Consider the following 12,399-nt stretch of genomic DNA (forward strand, 5'->3'; position numbering starts at 1 on the left):
AATAATTGCCCACTACTCATGCGTAGAAATCCTGATGTGCTTTGAAGGTAATTTTATCTTTTTACCTAAAAATTCATGTGTCGCCTCTTGATTATTTTGACTCCACTTGTATCACTTTCTTAGCTAACTCGGCTGCTTTACTTCCCAGATTTTTCTGCTGCCTCTTTCAAAATCGCCAGACACTCGAAGCATAGCGCAGAGTAATCAAACTATTTGCAGATTCCTCATAGCAAGTGGAATGGATAAAATCCTTGACATTATCCAGATCGGAACCAAAAGGAAGGTGCTAATTACACGTTCTTGTCAACTTGTCCGCACCGCAAGCAAGATCTTCATCGTCGTCGTCATCACCAACTCATCTATTAATCTCTAGGAGGCATAGTTTATTTGTACATCAATGTATAGGCTTTGCATTTTAAGTGACTCATATCTACTTACTAAAGTACACGTTAAATTCTTTATTGCACATTCAACTATTGAAATCAGCAATGCATCACCAACATTAATATATTATAAAATTTTAACCACACATAAAATTGTTTGCAAGCCATTCGCCACAAAGCCTATTTGGTACAATCTCAATATTAACATGCTCTAAGAGATTAATAATATTATTTTGGGAGACTTTGGATGCGGTCCCTAGTTATGAATAATCTTTGACTGAAACTTTGTTGGTTTTCAATTTTTGATCCAAGTCCCTAAAATTAATTGATAATTTATTTCTATGTACGTTACTATATTTTTTAAATTAAAAATTAAAATTTATAGTTGTTTATAGTAATGAGATTTTAAATAAAAAACATAATTTGTGGGATTACAAATATTAAAATATAAATATACTATTGTGTGTGTGTGTGTAAACATGGGTACATTCATAAAAAATAACCAAAAAATTATTGTATCAAAACATGGGTACATTCTTCAAAATGGGTACATTTAGCAAAAATAAAAATGGGTACAAATAAATAAAAAAATATGGGTACAATACAAATAAAACTTTCAAAAATATGGGCACAAAAAGAAATTAATATATGGGTACAAATTAAAATTGAAAGGAAAATTGGTACAAATTAAAAAAGGGTTGCAAATTAAAAATGGGTACAAACTAAAAATAAAAATATATGATAAAAAATTTAGCCATAAATATAAATATACTAATTGTAACATTTTTAATATTAAATGAATATATTTAGAAATAAAAAATATTTTATTATTGAAATAATTAATGATATTATTAATACAAAGGACCTTGATCAAAAATTGAAAAGTAATAAGGTTTTAATCAATAGAGTAGTAAAAATAAGGATGAAAACCTAATTACTCCTATTATTTTTATGTAAGTATTTGGAAGGGAAGTTTTCATGCCTTCTTGTCTTTTGCTTTTATGCCTAGGAATTTGTCAGCGGTGAGGTTTCTTACTTCATTCCTCTTCTTTATTTGTTTGGAAAGGTATTTTTCCTTAAGGGTAGTGTTACACTAAGAGGTATAGCCTGCTAACGTATATGGGTCTCATCTCTATTGAAGATATGATATAAATAGATGGTAAGAATAATATTTTTTGTATTCTTAAATATATATGAAAGAAGGAGACTGAAATAGTATAAAAAATGGATCCATATGGAACCTATGAATATATCCTTTTAAAAAAAAGAGTAAGCTAGTAGCTTTGCCACAGTAGCTCACCCTTTCAGAGATAGGAAGACTCAAATGCATTTCAGCCTCTCCTTGCCACCATTTGTGATTCACTAGCGTAAAAATTTGAACTGAAGACGTGCCTTGTGAAAAACGGACCTAAAATTTTCCCAATGACTAGGCCACCCCGTGGTGGTTCTATAAAATATATTCATATAAAATTATAAATTGTAACATACGTAGCACAAATGATTTTGAATTAATGCTACACTTATCACTTATTTGTACATTATTTGTATCATCTCTCTAATAGAGGTATGGCTCCTCAACAGATGTGAGTTCTATTTCTATTAAGAGAATTCTCTCACCCACCTAATCTCTCTCTCATTTCCTCTCCTCCTATTTGAACGGTTATGATTAAGTTACGTCAACATTTTATATTGATCTTTTTATAGAGACAAAAGGATAAAAAGCAAAATATGAGAGGATGTGAGGAAAGATAAGAGAAATAAAAGGGAAAAGACTCCTACTCCAATAAGATTAGCATTTTTGGGAAAATTTTGAGACTCCATCTTTGAAGATAATTTTTTTTTAATACATAAAAAAGACTATGATTGCTAATTTTTAATTCAGTAAAAATATTTTGGATGACTCGAGGTGAGAGTCCTCCATTCCATTGTCTGGTAGCCCAGACCCATCTGAGGGCCATTTCGAATTTCCGATCCAGGCTTGCATCTAGAAAGTGGGTTTTGAATTGTTGGCCTATCTGACTCGAAAAAAATATGTTAGACCGGCTAGGCCTTAAATTGTTGGGCCGGTCCATTTTCTTGTATATCAGGAATGTTTTTCTTTTTAGTACATTGTAATCAAGAAGTTGATTTCATGGTTTGTTAAAAGTTTTGACAAGTTTATAATAAAAGCATGTCTTGCAGAAACATTTGTGAGTATAAGGCCTCGTTTGGTACGCCGTATAGAGCATCGGCTATGACTAATAAGATGGAGCAGGTGTTTGGTGTCTGTATGTATTAAATAATTATCGGATTAAATAATCTGGCCCTACCAATTTTAAACAGCTCATCCGCTTAGTTGTACTCTCCAAAACTACGATATTATTTAGTCGGGTTGCTCAGTCCTCTCTCGCGATCCGCTCTCTCTGTCCCTCAATCCACCACACCCACCACCAAATCTCGACACCATGTCCTTAGTGAACCACAAGGCATCGCTAAAGACCAGCCGATGCCTCGCCGACGATCGTATCACTGATGAAGTGATGCCCTGATAATAGATTTGAAGAGGATGGTGAAAGAGATGATGAGTAGACTCTTTGTCTCTACATCGGCTTCATTTCATCCTCCAAAAAAAGGTTTTATAGACTTACCTATGTTTTTGCGTTTAGAGTTTTTTCGATTTGGAAATGTGAGTAAAATTGTGAGAAATTCCAAACCACAGTATCACCAATGTGACTGGCCATAAAAAACAACATAACTCTATTTTTTAGTATATACCACATAGTATTATAGTCTAATAATATTTCTATTTACTTGCAAGCGAGTTTGATATCAATTTATTCCTCTATTTTTTAATGTAAATATTGTATCAAAAACTCTACTTTTTAATATATTTTGCACACCAAACCTAGGGGTGGCTAGGGTGTGCTGGAGCCCATCCCAACCTACAAAATGTCCTACCTTTAACCTACTCTTAAACTACCATCCTCCCACTTAAATGGCTCATCCCTAACCCAGATTTTGGGCTGAATCCGCGCCTCACTATATCAAACAATTGAAAGAAAAGAAAAAGAGGTTGATCAACTATATAATTTTTTCATTTTAGCATTTATGATTGAGGCTGATGGGTACATAAAAAGGCCACAAATTTTGCAGAAGATAAAATAATCACATGAAATAAAGGTCATACACCAATGAGTAAATTTTCGATGAGGTAGCCCTAGCCCACGCACATCTTATATATGTAAACACACAAACATGATTTGATACGAACGAAACAGTCGTCATATCAAATGTTTTTATTAATCACACACACATGCAGATAGATCGTGATTGCAGCACACAGATTAATCACAGATCATATAATTAAGCCTTAAGCCTTCTGTGTTTATTTTGCATCGGTGCTTGTAAGGTGAGCATCAATATCTTTGGAGACCTCAACTGCAAACTGGAGCAATGTATGTGGATCTTCAATGTCGTCATGGTGCTTCTCATACTCCATAGTCCAGTGCACGTTGCATCCCTCGCCTTTCGGAGTTGCGTGGATGGTGATCTTGAAGCTCTTGTAATGCTCCATAAGATCTCCTTCAATCACTTTGAAAGTGATCAGATTATTTTCAGCGTCTATGGCTTCAATCAACTCCTTAGCAACTTTGGCTTTTCCATCTGCATGCATGAAAATCTCACGTAATCAATATAATATCACAAGTTTGAGCTTAGTTAAGTTTGCTAGAACAGTGTATTTCTCCCACTGCACTTAAGTTCAAAACCCCTCTCCATAATTTAGATAAATTTAGTATAAAATGTTGTTTGTATATTTTAGGAATACAGTCGATATTAATTGAAGCAAGGTAGTTAGGGTTTTACCATGGAAATAATTCCAGTAGACCACAGATCCGACGGTTCCCCAATCACCTTCATGTAGATCACAGCCCTGAATGTTGCTATTGCTGACATTGGAGATGTGGTGTGGCTTGTGTGTGAACATTTCATGGAACTTGGCAGCAGAAGCCTTGATTTCAACATCGGCCTCCACCTTACCACAATCGCTAGACATTTTCACCAAAAAAACGTGTTTGCAAATTATAGGAGGTGTGTAGTGCTTTACCCTATAGAGTACTTCTTAGTTTGAATAATACTTACTGAAGCCATGCACTTATATGGATGGAGAAGTTGACTGCATGTGGTCAAATATTCTTATGAATAGGGTATTGAGTTTTCAATCATGCGTCCAAAGTTCGAAACTTCATCTCCTCTAAATTATTATAATAATTTCGAGTCTTTTTCCACTCAAAATATGTTATTAATTGATAGTAGGTAATAGATAGGGCCCACCACCAACACATGTGAATCTCATTGCTTTTAGAGAGATGATAGAAATGATGGTGTAAATATGTAGTAAAGAGTATTATTTTTGGGTAATAAAAGGATTGATTGTATATATCTAATATAGCATATCATTAAGTGTAATTCTAGAGTGACTAATTTTTTTTTTAACTAAATGACATGAGAGATATTATTATTATTATTATTATATATTTGAAAGATAGAGATGAGATGATATAATTGACCAAATTAAATAAGTTCAGTGGGGAGGCAACAATTGTGATTGGCGAGCTAACTCTCCAAGTAAGTGTGTGTGTGTATATATATATATATATGATGATGAGATCATACAATTGAGCAAATTAAATAATTTCAGTGGAAAGGCAACAATCGTGACAGGCGAGCTAACTCTTCAAATTGCATTGAAATTCATATAACAAAAGATAAATCTTCAATAAGGCAGCCTCACCACATAATTTTTAAAGAGATGATATAAATGATGGTGTAAATATGTAGTAAAGAGTATTATTTTTGGGTAATAAAATGATTGATTGTATATATCTCATATAGCATATCATTAAGTGTAATTCTAGAGTGACTATTTTTTTTTTTTAACTAAATGACATGAGAGATATTATTATTATTGTCACATCCCGGTCCGGGCCCTCACCACATCCCGGGCTCGACTTCACCGTAACACGATATTGTCTGCTTTGGGCCCTGAGCACGCCCTCACGGTTTTGTTTATGGGAACTCACACGAGAACTTCCCAGCGGGTCACCCATCCTGGAATTGCTCTCGCGCGAACTTGTTTTTTTCCGGAGTTCCGATGGAACCCGAAGTTAGTGAGTTCCCAAAAAGCCTCGTGCTAGGTAGAGATGAGAATATACATATAAGGCTTCTTATTAATAATAATAATAATAATAATAATAATAATAATATTATTATTATTATTATTATTATTGTCACATCCCAGCCTGGGGCGGACCACTTCTCGGGCTCGCTCCACCACCGTAGCACGATATTGTCCGCCCACCGTAGCACTATATTGTCCACTTTGGGCTTACCATTCCTTCACGGTTTTGTTTTTGGGAACTCACGAGCAACTTCCTAGTGGGTCACCCATCCTAGGAGTGCTCTGGCCCTCTTCTCGCTTAACTTCGGAGTTCCTATGGAACTCGAAGCTAGTGAACTCCCAAAAGGCCTCGTGGTAGATAGGGATGAGAATATAGATTTAAGGATCACTCCCCTGAGCGATGTGGGATGTTACAATTATTATTCTCATTATTATTATGATGATGATTATTATTATTATTATTATTATTATTATTCTTATTCTTATTTTGATTATTATTATTGTTATTATTATTGTTGTTATTATTATTGTTGTTATTATTATTATTATTATTGTTGTTGTTGTTGTTGTTATTCTTATTGTTATTATTATTGTTATTATTATTATTATTATTATTATTATTATTATTATTGTTATTATTATTGTTATTCTTATTGTTATTGTTATTATTATTGTTATTGTTATTGTTATTGTTATTGTTATTGTTATTGTTATTGTTATTGTTATTGTTGTTATTATTTATTATTATTATTATTATTATTATTATTATTATTATTATTATTATTATTATTATTCTTATTATTGTTATTCTTATTTTGATTATTATTATTGTTATTTTTATTGTTGTTGTTATTATTATTATTATTATTATTATTATTATTATTATTATTATTATTCTTATTGTTATTACTATTATTATTATTATTATTATTATTATTGTTATTATTATTGTTATTCTTATTGTTATTGTTATTATTATTGTTATTCTTCTTCTTATTATTATTATTGTTTTCTTATTGTTATTGTTATTATTATTGTTATTATTTTTTTTTTATTGTGACGACCCGTCCCTAATTTTATGTTTTTACAAATTTTAAAAGCATGACTTTACGAAAATACCCTTAGAGGCGAAGGTCTTGACTTTCGTTGACCAACGTTTAGTGAGACTTACGACTTATTCTTTTAGCGTATTTGCGTAGTATTTGGTGATACGAACGTATAGACTCAAGAGGAAGTGAATTTGGAGTTATGGTTAAAGTTTTACGAAGCTACAAATCTGAAAAGTACGTTTCTAAAGTTTTCCATTTATTATTTTATATATTTCATAAGTATTATTATATTAGTTTAGGGTTATTTAGAGAAAAAAAGATTGGGTAGAACTGCCCAATCGAAGATAGAGGGAGAGACAGAAGGAACAAATCAGAAGAAAGAAGGAAGAGGGAATAACCAACCAGAGAAGAGAGAAATGAGGGAAAGGAGAGAGGGAGGGGATCCAAACCCCCTCAACCCGATGAGTCCTTAGACCCGCGTGCCGGCCCTGTTTTTGGGCAAAGAAATCCGACGAGTTTTCGATGAAATTTCAACAAATTAAGTCGAGTTTCCACCTGGAAACCTCTCACCATCGTTCCACCTTCCTTTATCATACAAAAATGGGGTTGTTTGGGCTCGGTTTTGGAAGAATCGAAGTTATGGGCTTAGAGGACACCCAGCGGCGAATCCGCCATTCCTACGACCATTTCCTTCGATTACCACCACAGTTAGCCTTCCCTTGGACCCAGGAATAAGACCCAACTGGTGGTTAGAGCGATGGAGCTTCGGAGACGATGAATCGATAACCACCATTTTCTAGGGTTCCAGTGGGTTTAAGCAAAATTAGAGCTTTTCCCGGCCAAATTAGACTTGGCTGCAGGTATAAAGTTTACTCTACTCATTGAGATCTTCATTCCTATAAATTTTGGTAATTTTTGGAAATAGTTGGATTTTCAGGAGAGTCGGGGCGGCCGACTACCACCCACGGCGGCGCGTGGCCGAGGGACCGTCGATGTTATTCTTAGGCTAAATTAGATGCCTTGAGCTCATTTTTGGTAATTGTATATCGTAGGTTGATCGTTTGGACCTAAATTCATTAAGATACGTTACTTGGTAAAGATATGAATCGACGATCCGACCGTTGGATCGTCACCAAACTTTAATATGTTATAGTACATAATATTTGAGGACCATAGGAACTTATGGATCAGGAATCCGAGTTACGGATTTTCCCGAATTGGATTTGTAAGTTCTTAAAATAAAATGTTAACCGCCACTTGGTTTTGGCAATTGGCGAAGATCCGACCGTTGGATCGTAATAGAACTTTATGATGTTGTTTTAGAAGTATAATTGGATATTTGGATGTAAGGGATCGGAAATCCATGATGCGGATCTTCCAAATCGAACTACGTAGGGATGTGTGTTATGTAAGTTACATATTTTATTGATAAGAATTCTGAGTTGCGATTTGATAATTGTTCTAGGCGCCAATCGTTCATGACGCCTCTATGATTGTCCTAGGGAGTTGTAGCGTGAACTCCAGGTGAGTGGGGTTTTGTTTTTGGTATATATGTGTATGCTTGGTATTTTTCCCAGAAAATGCATTTAAATGGAATTATGTTTTGAAATGCCATGCCTCATGATTTATACTTAGATTATGAGTTAGTATAGTATGCATATTGTGATTTTATGCTATGGACGCTTAGTTAAGTACTAGGTAAGTTATAGATTGTTAATGTGAGTTGATGAGTATGTTGAGATGAATTGAGAGCTCATAAACCTGCACCCCGGTGTTAGTGCTCCGCCAGATGACAGGGCCTAGCCTTTATGTGATTGTTCACCTCCCGCACCACACGCTCACCTTGGATCCAAGGCAGGTGCTAGCCTGTCATACAGACCACACTAGGTGGTTCCGACTCGTAGGTGACTTGCGATAATTCACACAGTCTTCACGCGATCGTAGCAATTGAATGTATTTATTTACACCTAACCTGTCGTACAGACCACATTAGGTGGTTTCGACTCGTGTGCAGGATTTGATTGATGAGTTGTGGACCCAGCAGTACAGGTCACTTTGGGTGACTCCGGCTGACATTCTATTTCATATTGGTTTATTTCACCTGGCTTACTTATTTCTTATTGAGCTATTTGACATGGCATATAAGTGGATTTTGCTATTTCGAGTATGGTTTCGATATATGTATATATTCTATTTTCTGGGAAATTATACAGGTTTTATGGCGATGGGTTACTACCTTTGATAATTGAAATGGTTTTTGAAAAGCTTTGTTTTTGCCCACTCACACTTTCTGTTTTGCGCCTCTCTAGGTTTAATTTGCTGAAAGTTCGTATCGACGAGGATTCTTGGCAAATCTCAGAATAGTTGGTTACTTTTGAGGGTATAATCCTTATCCACTCCACTGTACTTACTTGTGCTCTAATGTCATGTGTGACGTGGGTTCATTTCTGCTCACTAGCGCACTCTGGTATTTAGGCACTCTTAGGTTTAAATTTATTCACATTTTTTATCATTATCACACTTTATGGCTTCATCACCTTCCAGGTGTCGGCCAGCACAGCTCGATTTAGAGTCCTAGTGGACATTCCGGGTCGGGGTGTGTCAATTATTATTATTATTATTATTATTATTATTATTATTATTATTATATATTTGAAAGATAGAGATGAGATGATATAATTGAGCAAATTAAATAAGTTCAGTGGGGAGGCAGCAATTGTGATGGGCGAGCTAACTCTCCAAATATGTATATATATATATGGGATAGGATCAAGGGACAAAGATTTTGACAAATATTTTTACACTCTATTGTAACCTTTAGATCTTATAACATTGAACGGTGTTAATTAAGAGTTATGTGGAGACTTTTAAACATTAAATGAATTGAATGATGGTTTGGAATATATAAATTAAAAAAAAATCTGATAAAAAATTTGATTTAAAAAAAAAAGGTTAAAATCTGATACAGAAAAAATGTGAAACTAAAACTGCAGTGAAGAAGCCTAAATCCAAAATCTTCATTCTTGGATCTTGGGTTGTTAGAGTTTTGCTATGGATGTGACAAAGTGGTTGAGTTGTTCGTCTAAACTTAGAGTGCTTAAACCTTCTCAAGATAAAACCCTAATTTGTTTTTCTTAAAGCAAAACTCTCTCTTTGCTTAGTAGCATGTTTTATTGTTCACTAGGGTTCATTGTTTGAAAAGGCAAGAAGAGTATACATTTTCAGACAAAAAAAGAAGGAGAAGACTGCCTCATCGGCAAACAAAGAGGAAGATGGAGGGTAAGAGTATTTTTAGGGTTCTGTTTTTTTTTTTTTTAATTCTATTATTTTATCATATATATATATATTTTTTTTTTAAATTAAATTAGTGTTTTCCTTATTAGTTATAATCCAAATCATCATCCAATTCATTTAATGTTTAAAAGTCTTCACATAACTCTTAATCAACACTGTTGGATGTTATAAGATCTAAAGGTTACAAAAGAGTGTAAAAATGTTTGTCAAAATATTTGTCCCTTGATCCTATCCCATATATATATATATATACACACACACACATACTTACTTGGAGAGTTAGCTCGCCCATCACAATTGTTGCCTTCCCACTGAACTTATTTAATTTGCTCAATTATATCATCTCATCTCTATCTTTCAAATATATAATAATAATAATAATAATAATAATAATTGACACACCCCGACCCGGAATTTCCACTAGGACTCCAAATCGAGCTATGTTGGCCGACACCTGGAAGGTGATGAAGCCATAAAGTGTGATGATGATGAAAAATGTGAATAAATTTAAACCTAAGAGTGCCTAAATACCAGAGTGCGCTAGTGAGCAGAAATGAACCCACTTCACACATGACATTAGAGCATAAGTAAGTATAGTGGAGTGGATAAAGATTAAACCCTCAAAAGTAACCAACTATTTTGAGATTTGCCAAGAATCCTCGTCGATACGAACTTTCAGCAAATTAAACCTGGAGGGGCGCAAAACAGAAAGTGTGAGTGGGCAAAAACAAAGTTTTTCAAAAACCATTTCAATTATCAAAGGTAGTAACCCCTTGCCGTAAAACCTGTATAATTTCCCAGAAAATAGAATATATACATATATCGAAACCATACTCGAAATAGCAAAATCCACTTATATGCCATGTCAAATAACTCAGTAAAAAATAAGTAAGCCAGGTGAAATAAACCAATATGAAATAGAATGCCAAATTACAAAAGAGTGTAAAAATGTTTGTCAAAATGTTAATCAACACCGTTGTGTGTGTGTGTATATATATATATATGATGAGATCATACAATTGAGCAAATTAAATAATTTCAGTAGAAAGGCAACAATCATGACGGGCGAGCTAACTCTCCAAATTGCATTGAAATTCATATAACAAAAGATAAATCTTCAATAAGGCAGCCTCACCACATAATTTGTGAGGAAATTCTGCATTGGAGTAAGATAACGCTCTACTAAAGATTTTAACCTCCAATAAATGAAGTGAACCATACCGTATTGTTCACAATTAAAAATCTTTGCTCCCTGACAGATATGGGTATATGTACTCATATATGAAATTATTGGGGACAGAAAATTAAATACAAGGTCCTGCCATAGACAGCCTTGTGATATTCAACCCATGTCTAGCGGCCTATCTGAATTCAAGGGTGAATGAAACTAGAGTGGGAGAGTAATGGCTCTGTCTTCTATGGCCAAAGTGTTAAACACAATTTAGCACATAACAGGCTGTGATGATTAATTGTTGTTGATCTAAACACAAGTCACTACTCATTACTGTTGAAGATAGAAACCATATCAGCAGAAGAATGTCTGTTAGAAATGCTGTTAGTAGCTGTTAGAGTTTGTTAAGTCAGTTAACTCCAGCTTAAGACACAAGAAAGCTCATGAGAGCTATATAAAGTTGTAGTAGTATCTATGTAATTCATTCAGAAGTAATGCACTCAAATAGTATCTCTCTCATCAATTCCTTTCTTTTCTGCTTTCTCGTTCATTTAATCTTTCTCTTAGTTCTTCATGTTCATCTGTTAACAGTTATAATATTAATTACATTTCACATAATAACATCTATAGAGAGGTTCTGTTCTCATTTAGGTATTAAACCAAGGAAAATGCTAATCCGACTCGCCCAAAAGATAATAGCATGTCAAAGATGAAAAAACCACTTGCAGAGACTTTCCATTATCGTGCACGCCTTAGCTAATTAATTAGCATATCCTGATGGTGGTTTGCTCCATAATTTTCAAAGATTTGATGGATAATGGTTTATTTTATTGGATTATCAAGTTTACTATCCGGATCTCACTTCCATTGTTCATGTATTTATATGTCTGTGGATCTTCAACTAACCTACCAGCTGGTAGCTGTTAAATGGAAAGTCTCACAGGATATGCTAATAATGGTTTATTTAAATTTAGTAGCTGTTAAATGATAATGATGTGTCTGTAGATCTTCAACTAACATACCACATTTAATAGTACCGGCAAACTTGATGAGACATACCAGAATTCAATCGGATCGTGTTGAAAGAAACATTAATGATTGATACCTACATAGCATTATTGGAGTGAATGATTGTATATGATATTAAGCCGTTAAGATCTTTGGATACGAAGTGTGTGTATATATATTACATCACGATAAAACTAATTTAGTTTTATATTATTTTAATTAGTGATAAGATTAAAGAAATCAATGATTTATGTTATCTTGCCGTAACCTAAGGGCCGGTTTTGAAATGTTAGAGGTCTTGTGCGGAAGATAGTAGATGAGTCTTTGTATAAAAAT

At 33.9% G+C, this 12,399-nt stretch overlaps 1 protein-coding gene across 1 annotated transcript; it reads right to left on the reverse strand.

Annotated features, from left to right (window-relative positions):
* Positions 1-3,435: 3,435 nt before the first annotated feature.
* On the reverse strand, positions 3,436-4,496 carry LOC126596545 (MLP-like protein 28). Its single transcript, XM_050263167.1, has 2 exons — positions 4,227-4,496; positions 3,436-4,025 (listed from the first exon to the last, which is right to left on the reverse strand). Exons 1-2 carry the CDS (start codon positions 4,414-4,416, stop codon positions 3,748-3,750), a joined length of 468 nt encoding a protein of 155 aa, XP_050119124.1. The 5' UTR covers positions 4,417-4,496; the 3' UTR covers positions 3,436-3,747.
* Positions 4,497-12,399: the final 7,903 nt, after the last annotated feature.

The sequence above is a fragment of the Malus sylvestris genome, chromosome 13 (genome assembly GCF_916048215.2).
Source record: "Malus sylvestris chromosome 13, drMalSylv7.2, whole genome shotgun sequence".
Lineage (NCBI taxonomy): Eukaryota > Viridiplantae > Streptophyta > Magnoliopsida > Rosales > Rosaceae > Malus > Malus sylvestris.

Coding starts and splice junctions, on each gene's coding strand:
- LOC126596545 (XM_050263167.1), bottom strand. CDS start 4,416: ATGTCTAGCGATTGTGGTAAGGTGGAGGCCGATGTTGAAATCAAGGCT. Junction 4,026..4,226: donor CTACTGGAATTATTTCCATG/GTAAAACCCTAA, acceptor TCATGCATGCAG/ATGGAAAAGCCAAAGTTGCT.